Source organism: Pelophylax lessonae (genome assembly GCF_965119305.1).
Source record: "Pelophylax lessonae genome assembly, chromosome: 6".
In the NCBI taxonomy this organism is placed as follows: domain Eukaryota; kingdom Metazoa; phylum Chordata; class Amphibia; order Anura; family Ranidae; genus Pelophylax; species Pelophylax lessonae.
Window position 1 is genome coordinate 176,926,286 of NC_138773.1, and position 26,985 is coordinate 176,953,270.

General features: G+C 46.4%; 1 protein-coding gene across 1 annotated transcript in view; it reads right to left on the minus strand.

Moving 5' to 3' along the window:
• Positions 1-26,985, minus strand: part of TNRC18 (trinucleotide repeat containing 18) — a 399,546-nt gene that overhangs the window by 166,364 nt on the left and 206,197 nt on the right. Inside the window, exon 15 of the mRNA XM_082260849.1 lies at positions 12,796-13,024. Coding sequence (XP_082116975.1) covers positions 12,796-13,024 — 229 coding nt within the window. The remainder of the gene's footprint in view (positions 1-12,795; positions 13,025-26,985) is intronic.

Sequence of the window (26,985 nt, forward strand, 5' to 3'; positions counted from 1 at the left end):
CACCCCGAAAAACATGCTGACCAAAGGTAGCATCCACAGCAGCTCTAAAAGACACTTGCCCATACTCTGTATAAGTATGAACTGAAGACCAGGTAGCAGCTTTACAAACCTGAGCTACCGAAGCCTGATTAAGAATAGCCCCGGACACACCAACTCTCCTGGTAGAATGCGGTCACTAAGAATGGTGGAATGTTTCTGTTCAGATTGTAAGCTTGGCAAAAAACCTGACAAATTCATTGAGAAATTACAGATTTGACTGGGGCCTGAGACATGTTCCACATGTTTTTTGCAGGGAAAATTCACTGACCAGCACTTCAGCCATAATATTTTGTGCATGTGTTGCAATAAGACCTCAAGATGTAAAAGTTTCTGTATAGAGTCTTTTAATGCATCCACTTGGAAGTTAACAGAACGTGGAAAAATCCTCCAGGTTTTCGTTTGCTTTCTGTATCTCCATTAGGAGAATCCCTTTTTTTCTTTAGTCATGCAATGAGCCCAGACCTTAAGGCCAAGATAACATACTGATCACCTAAATAAAGTCTCCAGACGTTTGTCCAAGGCATCCTTAAATACTGGGACCTCATGCACTGGGCACGTGAGGGTCTTGTTGAGTTAAGAGACTGCCCAATCTATCAAAGGTATACTTCATTTTTTACTAAACACACTCCCCAAGGGGTGTTACCGAGTGAGCCTTTTTGGCAGAACAAAGCAATGATTCAAATATTGTAACCTCTGGAATAGAGGACTTGGAAGTTGTCTGGACTAACTTGGAATCACCGCTTCCCATGAGAAAACTCACAAAGGCCTTTTGGGTCTGCGATAAATTCTGATCCTGGTTTTCTTCACAAGTGGACTACTCAGATGAAGATTTTTCTGCATCCCCTTCACCAGAACACACTCTTCTTCCTCATCCTCCACTGGTTTCTATTCCATTAAAGTGGGATGAGGAGAGAGGAAATGCTTCTGTTTGTGACCAAGACGATCCAAGCTTGCAAGTATTCTGAAAAGTTGCTGCTGTACCCCAGTGACAGTAGATGTGAATTCCTCTGTTGTCACAAAAGAAATTAGCAAAAGGTGCCACAGAAGTCACAGAGATACCAGATAGGTGAAAGGGGATCTGAGCTGCAAGGAACACTGTCCCCCAGGGGGTACATTTAATGGGGCTACATCCAGTTTCCATTCTACCTGAAAAAGGCATTTGGGACCCCTCACCCTACATCCCCTCTCTGCCATAAATGGGAGGAGGCCTGCTGACACACATAGGAACTTTTGCTGGAAACATTGGTTCAAGCCAGGCTGAGAGGGCACTGAGCTAACATCACTGTGCTGGTTACAACAGATTTCCCCTTAAATCTCCCAGTGCCCCATTCACCAACCCACAGGAATAATGGTGTGCTGTGGCCCCAATGCTTGCTCTCACAAGGTAGGCTGTGCTGCAACTTGTAGACCCACAAGAAACACTCTGCTTTGACCTATAGTCCCACTGTGTGCTGCAGTGACCTGTAGCCCCACAAGTATACTCTGTGCCCTGTGGACCCCAGGGCCACCAGTCTGCTATGACAGGCAGTCCCATCGAGGCACGGCTCCAGGGAGTGTATAAATTAGAGCATTCCCTGCCTTTTACTATTGCACATGTGCAGTAAAAATGGCTGCCACGAGGGTACTCTGCCCAACTCGTGATGTAATACTCTCAGATTTCTGCATTTGGTGCTTAGAGCCTCCTGTACCATTCCTGTTTTTTTTTTTTCTCTTAAAATAAAAAACATGTAATACTTACCTGCTCTGTGCAAAGGTTTTGCACAGAGCAGCCCTCACCCTCTTTTCAGGTCCCTTGCCAGCGCTCCTGGCTTCTTCCCCACTGAGTGCCCCCACAGCAAGCTATGGAGTCACTCATGCATGCTTGCTCCCAAGCCCTGCTCTGTGTGTCCATAAGAAACACAGAGTAGGGCTCAGCCCTGCCCCCCACTCACTCATCACTGGCTCTGATTGACAGCAACGAGAGCCAATATGGCTCCGGCTGCTGTATCCAAGTCAATGAGGAGCGAGAGAGCTGAGAGAAGGAAGGTAAAAAAAACTTCTGCCTTTACAACCACTTTTTTTTTCAAAACAGTGAGGTTTATTGAAATTTTGGTACAATACAAAAATAAACCGTGCATTGAAACTGCAATCAGGTTCATAACACATTGGGGTACAAAAATACAAATATACAAAATGATCAGCACCGAGAGACAGAACAGACATAGTAAAAAACAAAACAGTAGTCAGTGGCTCTCCGTCGATCCAACCCTCGAACAGAAAATATTGATTTACCAGGGGCGGCCAACATAGAATAGTTACCCACTGCATTACCGAGCCGTATCAGGGCACTGCACCCATTTGTCCCAAATCTTGTCGAACTTCTGAGGGCACCCCCTATGTTTATATAAAAGTTTATGAAATGGGATGACACTATTAACCTCCTTAATCCACAAACCTAGAGTAGGAGGAGTAGGTCTCATCCACCTCCTGGCTATCAGTTTACGTACTATAAACAAAGTTTCCTGAAGAAATATGACAGTGGATTTGGGCATTTCTCCATCTGGGTAAACCCCCAGGAGACACTCCTTAGGGGAGAGTTGCAGAGGAGACCCCATCTTGTCATGGAGGAATGTGACTACTTGTTGCCATAAAGTCTGTAATTGGGGACAGCTCCACAAGAGATGAAAGAAGGAGGCGTCAGGGTCTCCACACATAGGACAAGAAGGGACCAAGTCAGGGTGATATTTGGACAGTCTAAGTGGGGTGAGATAAGCCTGGTGTATTATAAAGGTCTGAGTTAGGCGATCCGACAGTTTTGGCGACACTCTGCGGCACGTCTCCAGGGCATCCTCCCATTCCTCATCCTCCATGGCCCCCACACTGCGCTCCCAGCGGGTCTTAAGTGCAAAAGCCAAGGTGGTCGAGGAAGGTGTGTGAAGTTCAGAGTAGAACATGGAAATAAGGTGACTGGGTGCTGTACTTTTAACAATCTCAAGGGTGGTAACCGATTCTAGCTCAGGAGGGCCATCAGGGAATTGAGATCTATAGGCATGGGAGAGCTGTAAGTATCTGTAGTGCATGGGGCCCTGGATCGCAAACTGATCCTGCAAGGCCTCGTAAGACCGCAGACCAGTGGTCGTGGAGATATGGCTAAGGAGAAGAATACCCCTCCCGCTCCATATCGACAGGTCAGGGATGGAAAGGAACTCGCGTAATGCGCTGTTATGCCACAGAGGGGTGAATGTGTGAAATGGAGGGCACCGAAGCCTGGACGCTACCACCTCCCAGATCCGACAATAGTGGTATAGAAGAGATCTGGGGCACAAGGGCTCCGGCGAGCCCCTGACACCCCTAAGGATAACTAGGAGGGGGTCCCCGAGGGGATGAGCCCACCCAGGGCAGAGCAGGGTCAAAAAACGTTCTCTATCCGTTTTATCTATGTGAAAGAACTGGGACAACTGAGCTGCCAGATAGTACAGATTAAAATCCGGCAGGGCCAATCCCCCTAGGTTTGTAGGATTCTTGAGTTTGCGCCAGGAGATCTTGTGCCGGTTAGCACCCCAAACAAAGGTCTTGAGGAGTGATTCCATCTGCTTAAACAGCTTGAGTGGCAGGTAAATAGGAGAGTGCCATACAACATAAAGTATTTTGGGAAGGAGAATCATTTTAATTAAATTGACTCTACCCATCACTCCCAGAGGTAATTTGGACCATACTTGAATTTTAGCCTTAAGCAGAGGGAACAGGGGTTGAACGTTATCCGGGACATAATCTGCTGAGTTAGCTGTCACTTGAATCCCTAAGTATTTAATGCGGGATACACATTGTAGGGCTGGGCTTGCGGGGGTGATTGCCTGTGGGCTCTCGTCAAGCGGGAGAATTTGTGACTTATCCCAGTTTATCTGAAAACCGGAGAATCGCCCATACCGTTCAATTAAAGAAAGGGCCGTGAGTAGGGATTCCCGAGAGTCTTCCAAATATAACAAAGTGTCATCTGCATACATGCTGATCTTCTCCTCCAACGGTCCCTTACGTAGACCTCGAATCCCGGGATGTGCTCTAATGGCCATCGCCAGAGGTTCCGCGGCCAGGGCATACAGCAGGGGGGAGAGGGGGCACCCCTGTCGAGTGCCACGGGATAAAGGGAAGGCGGTCGACTGCCAGCCATTTGCCAGGACCCTAGCTACCGGGGCGCTATATAGAAGTTTGACCCACTTAATAAAATTAGGTCCAAAGCCGTACCGGTCCAGACAGGTCCACAGAAACGGCCACTCTACCGAGTCAAATGCTTTAGCCGTGTCCAATGAGACCACCACCCTGCCACCCATTCCGTCGTGCCGTGCCTGGAGATTCATAAATAACCGGCGAAGGTTAAATGAGGTGTTCCTCCCAGGCATGAACCCGGCCTGGTCCGAATGTATGAGTGAAAGGATCACCTTGTTAAGGCGGAGGGATAAAATTTTCGCAAGGATTTTAGTGTCTACTGGGAGCAAAGAGATGGGACGGTAAGACTCTGGGGCGTGTACATCCTTGCCCGGCTTGGGAATGAGCACAATTAGCGCCTCCCGCATAGAAGGGGGTAGGGTTGCATCTTTGAATAGAGATTGAAACAAAGCCAATAATTTAGGAGAAAGGAGTTCCGAATATTGGGAGAAAAATTCAATCGGGAGGCCGTCCAGGCCGGGGGCCTTAGACCTAGGGAACTTGGACACGGCTGCTGCAATCTCTTCCACAGAGATGGGTGCCTCGAGGGTCGCCAACTGGTCGGGTGTCAAAGTGGGAAAGTCAATAGAGTCCAAAAAGTCGTGCATGTCAGTGCAGTCAGCGGGAGCCCTAGAGGTGTAAAGAGTACTAAAAAATGAGCGGAAACACTGTGTCACCGCAGCAGGATCAGCGATCTCATTACCCAGGTCATCCTTCAAAGTAATAACTACCGGGGGCCTATCCTCACAATGAACTAAGTATGCGAGGAGTTTCCCCGCCCGCTCACCATGTGCAAACAGATTCTGCTTCTGAAAAAACATCTTAGATTTCGCCCTCTCGTAGTCAAGTTGGGAAAGGACTTTAGAGGTCAATTTATACTGAGATTCATGTGCCGGAGTCGGGTCCCCCATAAAGGCCTGTTCAGCTTCAATTAGATTTGTCGTTGCCCTGGAGATCTCCTCGGCAGCCCGCGCTCTAACAGCCTTGATTTTGGAAATCATAGTGGATCTGGCGAACAGTTTAAACGCCTCCCACACCGCAGCCGGGGAGGCAGTGCCCTCATTGTCAGAAAAGAATTGTGTCCAGGTCCCCTCAATGTCGTTCCCATCCGACACCAAGGGGAGCCAGGCGGGATTCAGGCGCCAGGCCGGGGGAGGTCTATTGCAGGGCAAGGACAACAGTATCCAATAAGGGCAGTGATCAGACAGAGTCCGTGGGGCGAAGCCTGCCGTCAGTAACCTGGGGAGCAGGGTTCGAGACAGCAATATCAGGTCAATGCGTGACATAGAGTGGTGTGCAGCCGAAAAACAGGAGTACGCGCGCTGCGCGGGGTATTTGCTGCGCCAAGAGTCGGCCAAACCAAAGCTCTCCAACAATCGGGAGAACCTGGTCGGGGACGACCCCGGCGGCACCTGGGAGGCGCCACCGGACCTATCCAGACCCGAGTCCATCACATTGTTAAAGTCACCCAGCCAGATCACCGGGGCCCCTGGGCTCTGTGCCATAAACGCCAGTCCCTCCATAATAATCACAGCAGAGTAAGGGGGGGGCACATAGAAAGCCATCAGTAGCATCAATTCCCCATAGACTGACGTTTTAAGAAAAACATATCTACCCATTGGGTCGACCTGAGATCCTAGGAGCTGGAAATGTACCGATTTGGCCACCAGTAGCGCCACACCCCTGGAGTGTGAGCTATAAGCAGAGTGCTGCACCCAACCAACCCAGGGACGTTTGAGGGACTGTTGTACACGGCCCTCCAAATGTGTCTCCACCAGAACTATAATATCAGCCCGTACACGGCGTAGGACATTAAAGACAGCCGTTCGTTTAATCTTATCACGCATACCCCTGACATTCCACGTCAACAATTTCAATGCGGCCATGGCAGGGGTAGTACAGAGCGCGGAGCGGAGGCTCCCAGGATCTCAGGCAGTAAGGCCGCGGAACCAACAAGTCCACGGTCACACACCAGCGGCGATAAACGGCAGCAAAAGAGCAAATAATTATTACTTGAGGTCAATGTGCATAAAACAGAAACAGTATAGAGATTGTACCAAATATAAACCATAAACAATGGTAACACCCCAATCCCCCCTCCCTGCCCTGCACCAACCCCAACTTGTGCGGGCATGTTCCCAAACAAGTGCCTCAACCAGAACAGGCCCACATGCGACTGGGAAAGAGCAAGATCAGGAGGCCAGGGACCCCCAAGGTATGCAGCAAAAATACAGCAAAATACAAATAGAATAAACAAGGGGGCCCGGGGGCCCAGGTCCAGCAGAAGTCGCAGGGGGCAACAGGGGAGTTGGGCACAAACACACGCCTTAGCGGGTGTAGGGGGCGAAAACCAACAGGTGTATCGCTGGGTAGCAAAGCCTATGGGCAGGTGGAAGTCCATAGGAAGAGAACAGAAAAATCAGTTCCATCTGTGGAGCTAGGGCGCTCCGCCGGTCAAACACAGGAGCAATAGTGCAGGAAAATGAGGGGGGAGGGGGGGGGGGAAGGGGGATGCAAAGTCTTGAGTTCCACAGGATCTACAAAACCCCTCCTCCACCCTTGCAGCAGCTTAAGGTATAGGCCATCAGGGAGAAAGTATCATGAAGTCGCCAGGGCAAGGTGGTCAGGCTCTAGCTTCCAGTCCTTCTAGCCAGGAGATGGCGGCTTCCGGATCCTCAAAGAAGTGGGCTCGGTCCTCGCCCTCCACTCTAAGACGGGCCGGATACAACATGGAGTATTTGATATTCTTGATACGCAGTCTGCGTTTGACCTCCAAAAAGCTCTTGCGGCGCCTCTGGACCTCAGCAGAGAAGTCGGGGAAAATCGCTATTTTGTGATTTCCAAATGGAATGTTCCCCTTAACCCTGGCCAGGCGCAATATGGCATCTCGGTCCCGATAGTTCAGGAATTTAGCGATGAACGTGCGGGGGGGTGCACCCTGAGGGGGGGGGCGCCCTGAGATGTGCACGTTCCACAACAAAAGTGGGTGAAAAGGATTCTCTGCCATAAATCTGAGTGAGCAATTGTTCCAAATATGATGAGGGGTCAGCACCTTCAGAGCCCTCCGGGAGGCCAATGAACCGCAGGTTACAGCGGCGCAGCCTATTCTCCATGTCATCTTGCTTTTGGAGGATAAGGTGTACTTGTTGCTGCAGCCTGTCTGAGGAGCTTTGCAATGGGGGGAGGGAGTCTTCCACCTCACTAATTCTGTGTTCAGCCTCACCAACTCTGTCCCTCAGCTTCTGCATATCCTGACGCATCAAAGATATATCTACCTTCACCTCCTCGATTTTAGTAGTCAGCATGGTCTGGCAAGTAGCAATCGCTTCAAAAAACCTTGGATGTAGCAGGGCTCTCAGGCTCCTCCACCACGAGCGACGGGCCGGCGCCATCTTGGATCGGGGCCTCCTTCTCCAGCCTCCGGAATGCAGCCAGTTTTGCCGCAGCTTCAGAGCCTTTCTTCGGCGGAGACATGCGGAGGTCGGTGCCGCGGGTGTGCGGGAGGTGAAGGAAGGATTATCGTGCCCGAAGGGCTGCAGGATTAGCGGTGAAGGATATCGGTCCGGCGGAGCTCCTCTCACACACGTCCTCTCACATGCTGCGCCAGGCCACGCCCCCCTTTACAACCACTTTAATTACAGACCAAACCACTGATAGGCTAGCTATACTTTCATACAGAGACTGCACAGGCAATCATTACCAAGACACTAGAAAAAAACAAACACTGAAGCCTTTCCTAACAGGTTATTCCTGGGAGGAAATTTCCTTTCTTTTTTTGCCTGTGTCCAATCACTTGACGGTGGCAGCATAACTCTATAAAAGGATAGTAATTTGCTCTGTGTCCTGTGATGTACAATAAAGAAACAACTTCTTTATTAAAAGGCCACATAAAAACAATCCAACAGTACTCACAAATCCAGTGCTCCACCCAGAACTAAGGATCTAACAGCGAAGACATGAATCAAGCACCACACTGCTGCACTTCCTGCTCTGAGTGGCCTCCTCTCAGCATACTGATGTGACAGCACTCAAGCCCTGTCCAGAGCGCTTCCTGTATATGGACATCATCCAAGAACTGCAATGTCTGTACCAATATATTTTGTTTTACATTATGAGCGTTTTCTCCTTTTGCCCTTCTTTTAACAGGACCTCATTTTAATGCGTGCGTGGTTTATGTACTTATAACGAAACTGGAATCACAGGAAGAGGCGTGGTTACGTTTTTCAAAGCTTCCACCTCTTTATCAAACCTGTTAAATACTATGGAGAGCAGGGGCCTCGAAGGATGATGATACTGCTCAATATCAACAGTAGCCCATCTGCCTTAAAGGGAACAGCACGTCTATAAAGTCAAGGAATGAAACACCAACACAGTGTTGATAAAAACAACAGGCGAAAACACTAAAGCTAATAACTGGACAATGCCATACTGCACACCTCAAATCAAGAAAAAAAAAAAAAATAAATTGTCAACTTGTATGGTGGAATGTAAGAGTGATTATAGATGATCACACATGTAAAATAGAACCATGAATAAGTAAATGAATATGGAAAATACAGAAAAAATGAAACATTGAAAAACTAAAATAGTATATAGGTATAGAATCTAAAGGTAAGTATCAGACACAGGTCTACCATCAAAATAAACAGCATAATAGCTAGAGGCATCGCAAATGAAAGCATCAAAATTAAAAACAACTACATCACTGTGCACTGCAATGTGTAATGCATCACAGTGACTTTATTGGAATTGTACAAAAACATACCACTAGTTGGTGCTTAGGGGCCAACCTAAATAAGCTTGTTCATGAGCGATGGTGTGTGCTGTGTGTTATGAGCGTAGTCATGCATCACAAACCACGATTAACAGGCCGGTCGCAAAACCACTAGCCATAGTGAGTTGTAAATAAGAATATCGAATGTGTTCCTATGCTCTCGCAACCATGTGTCATGCGTAGTAATGGATGTCATGCTTTGCAGCCACTGGCAATGAGTAAGCGACATCCCTAAGTCGTGAAACGCGTCTGCCTTTGTGTCCTGCATCCACAGTGTGTTGTTCCAGTTTGCCTATTTGTTTGATGTGGAATAAATTTTACTCCAATTTTTGATTTACATCGGAGTGCGGTCATCTTTTTTTGCTTCATGCTTTGCAGCCACACATGCACAAGAGCGTGCAATGCACTACAGCAGCTATATAATAATTTATGTGAATTCATACCACTAATACTTAAAGACTGATCGAAATAAGCGAATATGGCTAGAGGACGTGTGAGCAGCCTGTTACCCATGGTACGTGCCGCATGACAGTCCTGTATGGCCTTACGCATAACAAAGCACACACCATCCCTCATGAACCAAGCTCATTTAAGTTGGCCCCTAAGCACGAACTAGTGGTTTGATCCAATGCAGTTGCATTAAAATAATTGATGCATTACACGTAGCAGTGCTTAGTGATGCTCTCATTTTCGATGTGGTTTATAGTGTATTTTAATGGTACACCTGTATCTGATACTTACCTTCAGATTCCTATATACTATTTTAGTTTTCATGGTTTAATTTTCTCTATATTTTCCATATTGTTTCATAAAAGATGAAAGATTTATACAAGCTGTAGAGAAAGCAGAGTATTTTCCATATTCATTTACTTATAATTGCTGTTACATTCCACAATATAAGTTGACCATTTTTTTTGTTTTTGGTTTGATTCGTGTAATATGGTGGTGTCAAGTTTTTAGCTACAGTGTTATCCTATTTTTAATTGACACAGTATTGGTATTTGTTTCATTGTCTTTATAGATTTGCTGACCCCTTTAATGTAGGCGGGCTACTGTTGATATTGAGCAGTACCATCATCCTTTGGGGCCCTACCCCCTGCTTGTTCCTATAGTTGGGTACTCTTCATAGTGCGTAACAGGTTTGATAAAAAAGTGGAAACTATGAAACGCATAACCATGCCCCTTTCATGCAGCTCCTTAGTGACATCACTTCCGGTTTGTTCAACGCTGGCCCTACTAAGTCCAGTAGCGACCCTTCATGGTCTTTGAGCAAGGTGAGGAATACAAACATCAGTCCAACCAGAGAACCAGACTTCTGCCCACCATCAGATTGCAAATAAATCCGACAAGCCTGCCTTACTCGTTTTAGAATTGCCCACTGAATTTTTAATAATTGTGTTTTAATACTGCACCTAGTTGGAACCCCTTTGTGTTCAATTTCTAGACTGACAGTTTGCTGCACTCATTGGGGCTGCTGCCACTTTCTGCTATGGAAGTCATGGACTATTACGTACTTTAATACATATGGACTTTTTTAACTTTGTGTATTTTGCTAGTACACACCTCCTCCACCGCTATATCTACAGTGGAGATCGAAAGTTTGGGCACCCCAGGTAAAAATGTGTATTAATGTGCATAAAGTAGCCAAGGAAAGATGGAAAAATCTCCAAAAGGCATCAAATTACAGATTAGACATTCTTATAATATGTCAACAAAAGTTCGATTTTGTTTCCATCATTGACACTTTCAAAATGACAGAAAACAAAAAAATGGCGTCTGCAAAAGTTTGGGCACCCTGCAGAATTTATAGCATGCACTGCCCCCTTTGCAAGGCTGAGACCTGGCAGTGTCATGGATTGTTCTCAATCATCGTCTGGGAAGACCAGGTGATGTCAATCTCAAAGGTTTTAAATGCCCAGACTCATCTGACCTTGCCCCAACAATCAGCACCATGGGATCCTTTAAGCAGTTGTCTAGAAAACTGAAACTGAAAATAGTTGACGCTCACAAAGCTGGAGAAGGCTATAAGAAGATAGAAAAACGTTTTCAGATGTCAATATCCTCTGTTCGGAATGTAATTAAGAAATGGCAGTCATCAGGAACAGTGGAAGTTAAAGCAAGATCTGGAAGACCAAGAAAAATATCAGACAGAACAGCTCGCAGGATTGTGAGAAAAAATTCAAAACCCACATTTGACTGCACGATCCCTCCAGAAAGATCTGGCAGACACTGGAGTTGTGGTACACTATTCCACTATAAAGAGATACTTGTACAAATATGGTCTTCAAGAGTCATCAGAAGAAAACCTCTTCTACGTCCTCACCACAAAAATCAGCGTTTGAACTTTGCAAATGAACATATAGACAAGCCTGATACATTTTGGAAACAAGTTCTGTGGACCGATGAGGTTAAAATTTAACTTTTTGCCTGGAATGAGCAAAGGTTCGTTTGGAGAAGGGGCACAGAATTTAATGAAAAGAACCTCTGCCCAACTATTAAGCATGGGGGTGGATCAATCATGCTTTGGGGTTGTAGGTTGTATTGCAGCCAGTGGCACAGGGAACATCCCACGAGTAGAAGGAAAAATGGATTCAATAAAATTTCAGCAAATTTTGGATGGTAACTTGATGCCATCTGTGAAAAAGCTGAAGTTAAAGAGAGGATGGCTTCTACAAATGGATAATGATCCTAAACACACCTCGAAATCCATGGGGGATTACATTAAGAGGCATAAACTGAAGGTTTTGCCATGGCCTTCACAATCTCCTGACCTCAACTTAATTGAAAATCTATGGATAGACCTTAAAAGAGCAGTGCGTGACAGACAGCCCAGAAATCTCAAAGAACTGGAAGACTTTTGTAAGGAAGAATGGGCAAAGATACCTCAAACAAGAATTGAAAGACTCTTGGCTGGCTACAAAAAAGTGTTTACAAGCTGTGATACTTGCCAAAGATATTAACTATGCAGGGTGCCCAAACTTTTGCAGACACCATTTTTTTTATTTCTGTTTTTTTTTTTTTTTTAAAGTGTAAATTATGGAAATAAAATCTAACTTTTGTTGACATATTATAAGAATGTCTAATCTGTAATTTGATGCCTTTTGGAGATTTTTCCATCTTTCCTTGGCTTCTTTATGCACATTAATACAATTTTTTACCTGGGGTGCCCAAACTTTCGATCCCCACTGTATATATAATTTATATTACATGATATAACTATATTATTCATTACATACAACATGAAACAACATTGGAAACTGGTGGCATAAACAATGCATTTCCAAAGTTAAAAATTTAAATTACTAGTTAATTATAATTGTATAATTATTAGTGTAATAATTGGGCAGCTAATATCCTATTCATATTAACATAATTTATGCCAGTGGGAAGAATATCTTTACAAAAATTTCTAACATCAGAAGGCTATATTTGGGTTTCCTGGATTAATTTAGGCACTTTCTTTTAACATGACAAGCCTTAAACAGCTATGTCTGATCACCTTGTTCAAAAATACTGGGCAAGACTTCCTATGATTGTCAACATTTGCTATAATGACTGTGCAGGATAACGTCATGTTACAATTTAGGTATCTATGTCCATCAATGGGTTTTACACACACAGTTACAGTCTATTCCTTACATTTAACTCTGCTAATGGTTGGTTTAATTATAAAACCAAAATATATTGATACAGTTGCCTTTTCATGAAGAGCCAACAGGTGATCCTATGTACTCATAGGCACCCTAAACAACAATAGCTCTGAGTGATGTTCCCTACACTATGTAGAGGAATTAAAATACCTTCTTTTGAATTAGTCCTTGAAAGTTGAAAACTGTACATTTGCTTGAAGTCTGAGGGCGAAATATTCTTTAGGTTTCTTACATCTCTCGGTTTCCTTCCATTATGATCTGCAAACTTAAAGCAGGATTTTTCTTTGTTTGGTTTGGTTAGTGAGAGGGCAGTGTCCAACGTGTTAATTAGATGGTCCTGGATGCTAGATTTCCTTTTCTTTTTAAAAATGCTTTGAGCCTGGCATGAGAAAAAAATAGAGACCGTGCTAAATGTAAAATACACATAAATATGTTTAAATAGTATTGTACCCATTTAAAAAACGAATGTATGATGGTTTTTTTTTACTGCATTACCGTCAAAATGCAAATTCCTCACAGTCTCTTCTATGCAGAAATACCAGCTACATAGTTATCACATATACCTGCAAACACTCCCTCTTCTATTGTAACTAGTGGCTTAACAGCAGCAGATGTGCGCTGTTCACTCCAGGTGTCAGCGGTAAGGAGGTTGCGGAACGTGCAGGCTTTTTGGATGGATTCATCTACTGCTTAGTGGTGCCTGCTAAATAATGGGGAAAGCAGGGGAACCTTGTCTTCTAATAAAATTATACCACTGATCTATTAACCTGAGCTCCCAGTGACCACTAACCTAAGATGACACCAAGGTAAAAGAATACTGTATACACTTTTCACTGTTTTAGGTTTCTTCTCTACCCTTATTTATTATTCATTATATGATATTAAATATCATATATGTCATGCCTTGGCTGTCAAATATGCTGGGTATGCTAAGAGGTGTGGTTATGAACAGCAGCAGCTGTGTATTATTTTGAATAACTAGATAAGGCTGGTACTATATCAGTCACCAGAGAAAATTTGTCAAAGTTTGCAGACACTAAGTACCTTCATTAGCTTCCTTCATCAGGCTAATGAATCTTGAAATTTTGCAGTGTTGGGGAGGGAATCTGGGGTGGAAAGCTAGGTTGTGGATATGGCCCTTTTGGATTGTTTTTTACTCTCATCTGCCAAGTGCCATACCTGGGCCTTGGTTTCTGACCCATGCTGCTGGGAATAATTAGATTACTTTTTGCAATTTCCTTGTGCTGTCTCTGGATGTCTTTATTACTCTGCCTTCATTTATTGATCCATAGTCTTATGTTTGCAAAGTTTATGCAATCATTTTTATTGAATACAATAAGCAGAAATGTTTACAATGTTTTCTCTATACGATTCCCTCTAATTTTCATCAGCTATCAAAAGAATTACATTCATTTACATTTGATGTTTAACCCCAAAAGCACAACTCTGTGAACTGGATGTAAAGAAATGATCAATGTTCATGAATGAGACCACCAATCAAAGCAATAAAAATCTTTAACATAAATACTACACATGCATGCTTTACAGGCACCTGTGTTGGAAATATCTGTAATCATTAAGTATTTTAGAATGCAAAAATCAAGTGTTTCTTCTTATATAATTAAGCAAACATATAAATCCATTAACAGCACTTAGACTTTGTTTTAGGCACAGCTTACACCCGTCTATGATCATCACAAAAGTAAACTGCAGGCATAAAGGCATAATGAAAGTAACAATAAAAGTGCAGTGTAACACATGAGCTCTAAAAAATATTCTGATAAAATATTCTGGTACATCAAAAATTGAGCAAGTCTGTATTTTTCTCACCAATTTCCCTGGCTTCCTTTAAAGAAACCCGTTAATTGTGTTTTTGTGCTGCATTACCCCCTATGCAAGATAATGCTTCCTTAAGAGTCCATTTTTGCCATCTCCAGTACTTTCAACCACCACTATCTGCAAGTCTAACTCCATTGCTTCAAGCTTGTCATATTCAACTTACTGGATTTTCTGATGGCTCCCTCTTTCAGCACTTACTGTACACTGGCCCTTTACTTTTTTTCTTACAGAGAAAGTCAGCCACTGCAAAAGAGAGAGACACTGCAAAAGAAGAGGGGTGAGAAGCAAGCGCTGAAATAAGGAAATAAGCATACACAGCAGGGAGAGAAACTGAACTATACAGATAAATCCAATAAAAAGAAATAAGGGAGCACAGATTGGTGGGTGAAAGCTCTGAGGTGACCATTATAGCCAGTGCAGCAGTTATCTGGTAGGTACATGCTCTTCACAATGACTGAACAGCAGAGGAAACTGTAGGATGGACAAAATGATGCAGAAATCACACCAAAAGTAGGGCAAATTTTTAAGGGAAACAAGAATGGCTTTGGGGTAAAATGCTTTTTGTTTACAACTTTGTCTTTTTTTAAGCTCATGTGAAACCTATTCAGAACACATTGGGAACACTGCAGAAGAAAAACACTGGCGGTGGGGAATAACATAATTGAGTAGCATACGCCACTGACAAAGGGAGAAAAATAACAGATAGTAAAGGAACAGGCGCTATGAGCATAAAGTCACAGAAACATAAAAAATAAAAAGCCAAAAGGGCTATGAAAGGAGGACACTCCATTTGAAAACCATGCCTTTTTAAAGACGGCTAAAAAGGGAGGCAAGGAGTAAGTCTGATACCTTGACATTTTTCCTCTGACTAATGGGATACGTTAAATGCTTACTTTATTTTTGGCTGGTCTAGTCAGTTTGAAGGTTTTTCTGATTAAATATCTTGAATGTGTTTAGCCAATTATCACATCAATTGATATAGTTGTGTGTTTGAATCTAGCACTTTTGTTATTTACTTTCAAATTAGGTTTCATTCACACCGGGCTTTAAAAAAAAAAAAAAACACGACAGTTGCCCTCCTGGTAGAAAAAAATGCTGACATAGTGTAGGCATAGTGTTTTTTTTTTTTTTCCTGTCAGAAAGCTCTAATCAGAAATGCAGACCAGAAGGGGTTTTTTTCTTGCCTCTCTAAGCTGAGCTCAAAATTTTCCTCTAATCATCCTAATGTGGATGGACACATAGGATAACATTGAGCTGCTTCTACAGGCAAAACACAAAACTGCTGTAGAAGCCGTGATTTTAGGTCAGTGTGCATGGAGCCTTTTGGTCAACAGTTATAAGTGACTCTGGACAGAATCACAAAGCATCCAAAGGATTGCTCTACCTCTCTGTCACTGTGACTTATGGAATGTCAGTCTCAAACAGCAGAGATTCTGTTTGTCGTTCAAACGGACAAAAGCTCTGGAGTCAGACTAGGATTGTTGTTACACTTTATTGATTAAAAACCAGATTTTATTTCTTAACATTCTAGATTTTAACCAATAAAGTGCAGTGAAGATTGTAGTCGGTAGAGAGTATAACGTAGAGCAGATCAGGTGTTACATAAGTAGAAGTTAGGCTTTATTCACCTGGCTGTAAAAAATGCAAACAGAAGCCTATTTTAAGTATGGATCTGAACGCAGCTGCATGGCATTAGAGCCATTCACACAAGTGTGTAAACATGAGCTGCTTGCAGATCTGTAACACAAAATCCAAAAATCTATGGCTAAGAACACACGCTTAAGCATATAAAACACATGTATACGCATTTGTATATGCACAAATTAGGTCTAAAAGTCGAAAAATAAAGTATCAAAAACAAATCATGTACGCATATGTGCTTTACGCATTTAAATGCATCTATGCGCAAGTATTTTACTGATCATTATTGCAGGAACTTTTCTTCTAGAAAACATGTGCAAAAACGTTTGTGTAAAAATGTTTACACCTGTGTGAATGAAGCCTTAGTACAATGTGGTTATTTATAAATCTAACAGCATTACTGATCTAGATCAGCACAAAAAAAAAAAAATGTGATTTTTGTCTTACCATAAAATCCTTTTCTCTGATGTTCATTGACGGACACAGCTACTGTATGGTGCAGCATAACCATTGGGTTATGCTGCACCATACAGTAGTAGGACACTACGCAGGAAAAAAAAAAAAACTTTACCACACCTATGAGGCAAGTCCCAGGGGGTATACTCCCACTTCCTGCTATAGGCACTCGTCGTAACCCGCATCAGAAAAAATATAACCCAACTCAATAGAGGGGTGGGTGCTGTGTCCGTCAGAGAAAAGGATTTTAAAGTAGGACAAAAATCCAATTTTCTCTTTCGTTCATTGACGGACACAGCTCCAGAATCTTCTTGATTATTGGGACGTCACAAAGCAGTGTCAAACATGAGAGGTGAGAAAAAACACAGAAGAAAATTCCCAAGAGGCTAAACCTAGCCAACAAGGAACAACTGGAGCTCACCTGAAAAATACACTCTCAAAAAGGACTAGTCCTCTCAACAGCAGCCTGCAAAACCTTGCAGCCAAAGGCAGCGTCCCCAGATGCCAACACATCCACTTTGTAAAATTTTGCAAATGTGCCCAGACAAGTAGCTGCCTTGCAAACCTGCACCACGGACGCCTGTTGACAAAAGGCCCAAGAGGAACTAAGCACCCTTGTAGAATGCACCTTAACAGGGAAAGGAGGATCCTGACCCTTAATGGAATAGGCCTGCACCACTGTCTGCCTGATCTGGTGATGGTCGCACCAGGAATGTAAGACAAGGAATGTAAGACAAGGAATGTAAGACAAATCTCCTTAGGGTGTTTAGGCTTAGGACACAAGGAAGGCAACACAATGTCTTTATTTAGATGGAAACCAGAATCGACTTTAGGAAGGAACGACTGATAGGGACGAAGCACCACTGTCTCTGTGGACCACTAGATAAGGTGAACGACAAGACAATGGAGCCAACTCTGACACCCAGCATGCAGAAGTAATAGCCACCAAGAAAGCTACCTTCTGTGTCAAAGTGAGCAGAGGAATCTCACAAATATTTTCAAAAGGTGGTTTCTGAAGAAACGACAGCACCAAATTGAGGTCCCATAGAGGCAACGGAGACCTCACCGAGCCAGGTGATGGACCCTGTAACTAGAAGTATGAATCAAAGAGTGCGTAGCCAACGGGCATTAAAAGAAAAATCGCCAAGGCCAAAAACTTGGCCCTTGATGGTTCCCAAGGCCAAGCGTTTCTCTACCCCTTTTTGGAGGAACTCCAAAATTTTAGCCCATGAAAAGGAACAAGGGGAGACCCCCCAAGCCTCACACCACACAATGTACGCCTTCCAGACGCGTTGATAACTCTTCCTAGAAGTACACTTTCTAGCTTTCAACAGCGTGGGAACCACCGATTCTGACACCCCTCTATCCCTCAGCACCTGGCATTCAATAGCCACGCCGTTAAAGCCAGTGACTGTAAAGCAGGATGGAAGATCAGCCATTGAGCCACAAGAGCTTCTCTGAGAGGGGGTCTCCAAGGATCATCTGTGAACAACCGTACCAGATCGGAGTACCAAGACTGGCGAGGCCAGTCTGGGGCCACTAAGATGGCCAGAATCCCTTCTGCCTCAATTCTTAGCAGAAGTCTTGGCAGAAGTTTTAGAGGGGGAAAGGCGTATATCAGACGATACTTGCCCCAAGGGGCCACCAGTGCGTCTGTGACATCGGCCAGAGGATCCCGAGACCTTGCTACAAACCTCTGTACATTCCTGTTGAGATGAGAGGCCAACAGGTCCATTTCGGGAGAACCCCACCGGAGACACAGTTGATGAAACACCTCCGGATGAAGTGGCCATTCTCCTTGGTCCAGCACCTGCCGACTGAGGTAGTTTGTCTGCCAATTTTCTATCCCTGGAATATGCACAGCAGAGAGGGCTGGAACAAAATGTTCTACCCACCCAGGCCGCAAGGACACTTTTTGTGCCCCCTTGGTGATTGACATATGCTGTGGCACTGTCCGATCGAATCCTGACCGGGCGCCTCTGCAGATGATCCATCCAATGGGTCAGGCAAAGCCTGATCGCCCAAAGGTCCAGTATAATGATTGGCAGTCTGGACTCCTCCAGAGTCCAAACACTCTGAGCAAAATCCGTGCCCAAGACTCCTCCCCACCCAGACAGGCAGGCATCAGTGGTGACCACCGTCCAGTACAGGGGAAAAAAAGTATTTTCCCTGTCAAAGAGCCGGAGAGTGAAGCCACCAAATCAGGGACCCTCTCCAACCCCTGATCAACAGGATCAGATTGACTAGAGACTGGATTCTTGTCTAAGAATCTCCATTTGCAGAGGTCTCCTATGGAACTGTGCAAATGGTACTGCCTCGAAGGTGGAAACCATCAGGCCGAGCACCTGCATACAAATCCTGAGAGATAACCTCCTGTTGGACAACAGGAGCCGAATCGCATCCTGCAACTTCTGGAGTTTTTCCCCCTGGAGAAACACCTGGGCTGAGTCCAAGTCCAAGGTCAGGCCCAGGTAGTCCAGCTTGGTGGACGGAACCAGAGCAGATTTTTGGAAATTCAGTTTTCATCCGAACTCTTGCAAGGTTCGCACAGTGATGTCGAGGTTGTCTTTGAAGGCAGAAGGAGACTCTGCTCGCAGAAGGAGATCGTCCAGGTACCCCAGTACTGCAATCCCCTACTGGCGCAACAATGCCAACACCGGGGCCAACACTTTTGTGAACACCCGAGGAGCTGAGACTAGACCAAAGGGTAATGCCACGAATCGATGATGCTCCTCACCCACGGCAAAACTAAGAAAACGCTGATGTCCGACATATATTGGAATGTGAAGGTAAGCGTCCTTGATATCTAGAGGCCAGAAGATCTCCTGGATGAAGGGATGCCACTACCTTGCGAACAGACTTCATACGGAATTTTTGTACCCGCACAAAGTGGTTCAAGGCCTTGAGGTCCAGGATTGGACAAACTTTTACTTCGTTCCAGGAAACACTAAATATATGTTTGAGTAAAACCCTTTAAGAGTTCCGAGTTGGGAACTGGTACAATGACCCCTTGTAGAAGTAAGTCTTGCAGCGCCCCGAGGAGACCTTGGAGTCAATCTGGCGACAAACGCAGGTTGGAAGAGAAAAACCTTGCCAGAGGCGAAGACCGAAACTCAATCTTGTAACCAGACTGAATAAGTTTGCGGACCCACCTGTCTTAATCAAGGAGGTCCATGGGTCCGGAAAAAAGCAAAGACATTCCCCCCACCCCAGATACGGGTGAGGGCGCCCCTTCAGGCAGAAGAGGGCTTGTCTGCTGGTCTGAAGGGACCGACTCTCGGCTTACCAGACCAAGGCCTCTTGGAACCTCCCAAGGGGGTTTGAACGGATTTCGATCCCTTGTCCTGAGATCCTGAGGAACGAAAAGGCTGTTTGTGAGCCGAGAAGAAAGGCCCACGTTTAAGATGAGCCTCCTTGCTCCTGGTAGCCTGTGGGAGAAGAGTACTCTTTCCCCCTGTAAGACCCTTAATGATCTCATCCATGGAAGTTCTGAACAGGCAATCTCCTACAAAAGGGAAGATCAGACAAGACCTTCTTGGAAGTCTGGTCCGCAGACCAATGTTTGAGCCAAAGCATGCCTCAGATACCCTGCAGGAGCCGCATCCAGAGAGACATCACAGATGAACTGCAACCCCTGGACAAACTGGTCCGCCAGCACCGCAAGGTTAGGGGGAAAATCTGTTCCCCCTCTAAATCCTGGCAAAAAAGCTTTGCCCATTCCATTAAGGTCTGGGAGACCAAAGTCATGGTAAACACCAGTTTAAGGATGGAACCAGCCATGGTAAAAAGTTGTCGGACCAGAGATTCAGCTCTCTTGTCAAAAGGGTCTTTAAAAGACAGATTCCACCACTGGAAGAAGGGTGGCTTTATTTAGCCTGGAAACCTGAGTGTCCACCACACTTTTAAAGGATACCTTCAAGCGAAACACTTTGGCATCAGACAGTGCTTTTAGGTGAACCCCACTAACTCGTGACAATTTTGTCAAAATAGGCGGGAAAGGGAAACACCTTTGTTGCCTTAGAGGATTTGCGGGTACCGAAATGTACCAGCTCCTCTGACACAGCAGCTGAGTCCTCCAGTTTTAATGTTTTCCGCACTGCTACAATCAGTGCATAAACCAGTGGTGTATTTAGGTTTTGTGCTGCCCTAGGCCTGACTAAACTTGGGCACCCCCTGAATTTAAATATGACCCACCCCTTCCTGTAAAGGCCACACCCCTTCATGTTTATGACCCGCCCTGTTATCTGTAAACCACAGACTACAACCAGTTTATCAGTGCCCATCAGTGCAGCCTCATCAGTTTCTATAAGTTCAGCCTCATCAGTGCAGCCTTATCTGTGCAGCCTCATTACAGCCCACCAGTGCAGCCTCATCAGTAGCCATCAGTACAACCCCCTTCAGTGGCCACCAGTGCAGCCTATCAGTGCATCATATCAGTGCCCATCAGTGCAGCCTCATCAGTGGCCATCATAGCAGCTTCCTCAGTGGCAGTCATTCCAGCTTCATCAGTGGCCATCAGTGCAGCATATCAGTGCAGCCCCATCAGTGAAGCTTATCAGTGCCCACTTTTTTGCTCCCCCCCCCCCTGCAAAGTGCCGCCCTAGGCCTGGGCCTTGTTGGCCTAGGCCAAGATACAGCACTGGCATCCACTAGTGCCTTTTCGTGCGCAGTCATAGTGGAAGAGAAATCATCCTCACTATCTGAGCACTCGGGGTGTGTGGATGCAGACCCAGTAGGGAGACTCACGTCCACAGCAGCCAAATCGACCTCAGAATCTGAGGAGATAAAGGATGCAGGTGAACGCTTTTTGCCATCCTGTCTTGAAGGACCATATCTACCTTGGACACTAGTGACTCCAGGACTGCCTTCATAGCAGACAAAGCGGACTGGGCCCTGGAGGGCCCTGCAGCCTCTGAAACAATATGAATCACCACGTAGGGTGACAGACAGGACAACGCAGCGAACTCCGACACACGACGTGCAGAAGTAATAGCCACTAAGAAAGCCACCTTATGCGACAGAGTAAGCAGAGGAATTTCTCAAATATTTTCAAAAGAGGCTTTTGAAGAACCGGCAGAACCAAATTGAGGCACCAGGGATTGCACCGGAGGAGCCAGATGGCAAACTCCCAGCACAAAAGTGTGAACCAAGGACTTCCCCGCCAATGGCCTTTGGAAAAAAATAGCCAAGGCAGAATTCTGGCCATTAATGGTGCCCAGAGCCAAACGTTGATCTTCACCCAATTTTAGAAACTCCAACAGGCGAGACACAGAGAATGAGCAGGGAGAACCCCCCCATGACTCACACCAAGTAATGTACACCTTCCAAACTCGATGATAAACCTTCCTGGAAGTAAATTTCCTAGCTTTCAACAGTGTAGGAATCACAGACTCTGACAGCCCCCTGTCTTTCAACACCTGGCTTTCAATAGACAGACCGTTGAAGCAAGCGACCGTAAAGCAGGATGGAAGATTGGTCCCTGAGACAGATCTTCCCTGAGAGGAAGCTTCCAAGGGACATCTGCTACCAGCCTTACCAGGCCTGCCTACCAAGACCGACAAGGCCAGTCTGGTGCCACACAAATTATTGGAATTCCTTCTACCTCGATACTGCGTAGCAGTCTTGATAGAAGTTGTATTGGAGGAAAGGCGTACATCAGACGACACTGACCCAAAGGGGCATCAGGGCGTCTGCAGCATCGGCCAGAGGATACCGAGACCTTGACACAAACCTCTGTATCTTCCTGTTGAGACGGGAAGCCAGCAGATTCACATCAGGGGTCCCCCACCGAAGACAGTTGATGAAATACCTCCGGGTGAAGAGATTATTCTCACGGATCCAACGTCGCTGACTGAGATAGTCCGTTTGCCAATTCTGCTACCCCCGGAATGTGCACAGCAGAGAGCGCCAGAACATATAGTTCTGCCCACCTTAAGATGCTGGCAACTTCCTGGGCCGCCAGGGCACTTCTTGTGCCCCCTTGATGATTGACATATGTCCCAACCGTAGCATTGTCCGATTGTATCCATACAAGGCGTCCCTGTAGGCGATACGTCCATTGAGACAAAGTCTGAGCGTCTGAATTTCCAGCATGTTGATCAGCAAACTCGACGCCTCCCGAGTCCAGACACCTTGGGCCAAACACACTCCCAAGACACCTCCCCAACTCGGACAGACTAGCATCCGTTGTGATTACAGTCGGAAACAGGGGAAGAAAAGATTTTCCTAGACGTAGAGCCGGGAGTGGAGCCACCATAGAAGAGACTCCCTCAAACCCCGACTCGACAGATTGTCCAATGATGGCAGATCCTTGTCCTGTTTGATCAGAATCTCCCTTAGTAAAGGTCTGGTGTGGACTCATCCTTACTATTAGAGCACTCAGCGTGCATGGACACAGACCCATCTGAATTGGAGGAAGCAGAGGATACAGGTGAAGGCTTCTTGCCAGGTCTCCTTTGCAGGGCCATATCTACTTTGGCCACCACTGACTGCAGGGCTGCCGTCATGGCCGCCAGGGCAGACAGACCCAGAGGGTTCTGCAGCCTCCAGGAGTGGATTGGGTGGTGAAACGCGATCCATAGGCTCCATGACCATATAGGATTAAACGGAACCGCACTGCTCAGCAAGAAAAAAAAATAATAAAAAAAAATAATAATTTTTGGGGAAAAAAAAAAAAACAGGAGGCCCCTTCCCTATGTGCACCACTGGTGCACCACAAGAATCAGCGCATGGCGCTGTATACAGCAGAGGAAGGATAGATACCCCCCCAGAGACTCACCACCTGAGCTGGAGAGCGCCAAAACGATCTGCCACACTGCTGGAAAGAGGAGGAGGAAAACACTGACCTGACACTAGAGGCCCTTGCAGCCTCAGCACTGCCTCAAACTACAGGAAAATGGCCGTGATGGAAACTCTATGGGGAAACCAAAAACATGGCCACTGGACTACACAAACATAGCCCCCAATGCTGGGAATACAGAGAACATGGCAAAATGGTGGCACCACGCGGTGCTGAATGGGACCCTGGACCCCAGAGAAAAATACCCAGAACCGAGGAAGGGGACCACTCGGGGGACCCACCCCTCGCGCAAAACCAAGGTACGGACACACCCTATAGGGGCCAACAGCGGCATCACCCATCGCTCCTCCAGCCCAGCACCATGCAGCCCCCCCTGCCCAAATTCACCCATGCCCCCAAAAGGGGCTGGGGCGGTGGACAGGGGACAGATGAGGGCACCAAAATAGGGGGGGGGGAACCCACCAAGGAGGAGGGGGAAAGACAGGGGGAAGGAAGGACACAAAGGGGCCTACTATCTCCAGGGGGGGGGGCCCGCGACCACGCCAGCAAATTTGCAGGAAAGGAGGGGGGACACTACTCACCATACCACGGTCACTAGGTGTGCGCCACTCCCGACAGTCCACCGCACCATCTTGGAATGGGGGTGCTGTGGCCTGAGGTACGCTGCGACTCTGCTCGTGACTGCTTTTGTGACAAGGGCTATGCGACCTTGCGAGGTGTTTCACTCACCGATCAGTCCCTGTCTAGTGGGGCTATGTCGCAGCCAACCTAGCGCAGAGCTAATAGTTGGGTCACGCTCGCAGGCCAGACTGGGAAGACAGTAAGGTTCTAGAATATCCAGTGCATCGCCCAGTCCGGCTGTTGATCACACATGAACAAAAATAAAAAAAAAAGTAAAAAATTTCATTTAAATAGGGAAAAATACCAGGAACGCAGATCCCAGCAGGGAGCAAGGTCCTTACTTCTGACTAGGCAGAAAGAACTGGAGTCCTACAGCAGGAAGTGATGGTATACCCTCTGGACCTGTCCTAGGGATGTAACCAAAAAGGTTTCCGCCTAGTCCTACTCCTAGAGATCGAGAGCATAAGCGCAATGGCCTGTAGAATTGAAGCTGTGTCTGTCAGTGAACGAAAGAGAAAATTGAACTTTTGTAAGAACTTACTGTAAAATTATTTTCTCCGAGTCCTCTGACAGTCGCCGCCCGATGGTATTATCCTTCACCAATGGGTAATGGCGCACTCTGCAGGAGCAGGCTAGGCAGATAATTCATTATCAGGTTAATACAAAAAACTTTTGTACCTCAGCACGCCACTAGGGGGCCATCCCTCAGCCATTACCAGAACCCAATCTGATATTACTTCAGTTTGTAGCAAGCAGTACCGGAAGGCAACAACTCCCAGATCCAAAAAAACAGAGGGGGGGGGGGGGCGGCGACTGTGAGAGGACTCAGAAAATAATTTTACGGTAAGTTCTTACAAAAATTCAATTTTCTCTTGCTGCGTCCTCTGACAGTCGCCGCCCGATGGTATTAGCCTTCACTAATGGGACGTCCCAAAGCAGTGCAGGTATGAGCGATGGGAAAGCAAAGCAACCAATTTAGAAGGTAACGCAAATAGCCGGGCCAGTAACAACCTGAGCCCACAGGAAAAAACTGGAACAAACCCAGAAAAAGAACACCCCATAAGGAGGGACAGTAAAAATAAATGTACCCTTAAACAACTGCCGCACTCAAACTCGTGCGGCCAAAGGAAGCATCTGAAGATGTCAAAACATCAAGTTTTGAAAAGCTTTCAAAAAATGTGCACGGACGACCAGGTCGCCACCTTGCACACCTGAGCCACAGACACCTGATGGCGAAAAGCCCAAGAGGCACTAAAGGCTCAAGTAGAATGGGCCTTTACCGGGAAAGGAGGAAACTGACCTGTGATGGGAAAGGCCTGAACAATCGTCTGTCTGATTCACACAGAAATGGTCGCAGCGGAGGCGGCCGATCCCTTCCGAGGTCCCTCAGGAAGAATAGAAACTCAGACTGCCGAATCTACTCCGTGGCGGACAGGTAGACCTTGTCTGCCCGGACCACATCCAGAGAATGCAAGGCAAACTCCTTAGGATGCTTGGATCGTGCACACAACATTTTCTTCATTGAGGTGGAATGAAAAAAAAACCACCGTGGAAGGAAAAGTTGGTCGCAGAACTACCTCATCTCTATGAAGTACCAGATAAGGAGAACAGCAGGACAAGGCCGCAATGCAGACACTCTGCGAGCCGACGTGATAGCCACCAGAAAAGCAACTTTCTGTGACAACACAGACAGAGAAATCTCTCTGATGTTCTCGAAGGGAGGTTTGTTGTAACACTGACAAAACCAATTTTGGTCCCAGGGAAGCAAGAGAGCTCTCCTCTGAGGACCCAAAGGCCTCACCTCTTGAATGAAGGTGCGGACCCTTGAATGAAGGCCGACAACTGACCCTTGACCTTAGTCAGCACCAGATGCTGATCCACACCCTTCTGCAGGAAGGTCAAGACCTTCGCACCAAGAAGGAACGAGGGTGAAAACCATGCACGTCGCACCAAGCGATATATACGCTTTCCAGGTTCGGAGAGAAAACTTCCTAGAAGTGGCTTTGCGAACCTTTTAACAAGGTAAGGCTGACCGCCTGAGGAAGACCGCCATCCCTCAGGACCTGGCCTTCAACAGCCATGCCGATAAAGCCAGAGACTGTAAACAGAATGGAAGATCGGTCCTAGAGACAGAAGATCGTTTTGCAGCGGAAGCCGCCAGCGAGGTTCGACGACCATCTGAACGACGTCCGCGTACCAGGACTGGCGAGGCCCGTATGGGGCCACCAGAATGACTGACATCCATTCCGAACACCAACCTGCGGAGGAACCTGGACAACAGTTGAATCGGAGGAAAGGCATACAGTAGCCGACAGCGGTGCCAAGGCACCACCAACGCGTCCGTGGCGTCTGCCAGAGGATCGCGAGTCCTGGCCACGAACCTTACCACCTCTTTGTGGAGACGGGATGCAAACAAATCCACGCCCAGGGTCCCCCACTGGGCGCAAAGGAGGTGAACCACCTCCGGATGTAGGGACCAATGCCCTAGGTCCAAAGTCTGGCGACTCAGTTCGCCTGCCAGCGTTCCACATCCGGAATGAGAACGGCTGAGAACGCAGGTACATGCGATTCGGCCCACGACAGAATTTCGGCAACTTCCTTGGCCACCCGGGCACTCCTCGTGCCCCCTCAGTGATTGATATAACCCACAGCCATGGCATTGTCCGTCTGTACCCGCACCGGACACCCCTGATGCTAAGATGACCACCGGAACAGACAAAGCTTGAACGCTCGGAGCTCCAAGACGTTGATCGGTAGCAAAGTCTCCCCCCGCCGACCATGTCCCCTGGGCGTAAAGTGTGCCCAGAGCTCCTCCCCAGCCCGACAGGCTGGCATCCGTGGCGACAATTGTCCATAATAGAGGTCGGAAGGACTGACCCTGTGTCAAGGACTGCGGCCGGAGCCACCACAGGAGATCCAACCGCACCGGATGACTCAAGAAAATACTCCTTTGCAAGGACTGAGGTGTCCTGTCCCACCTGTCC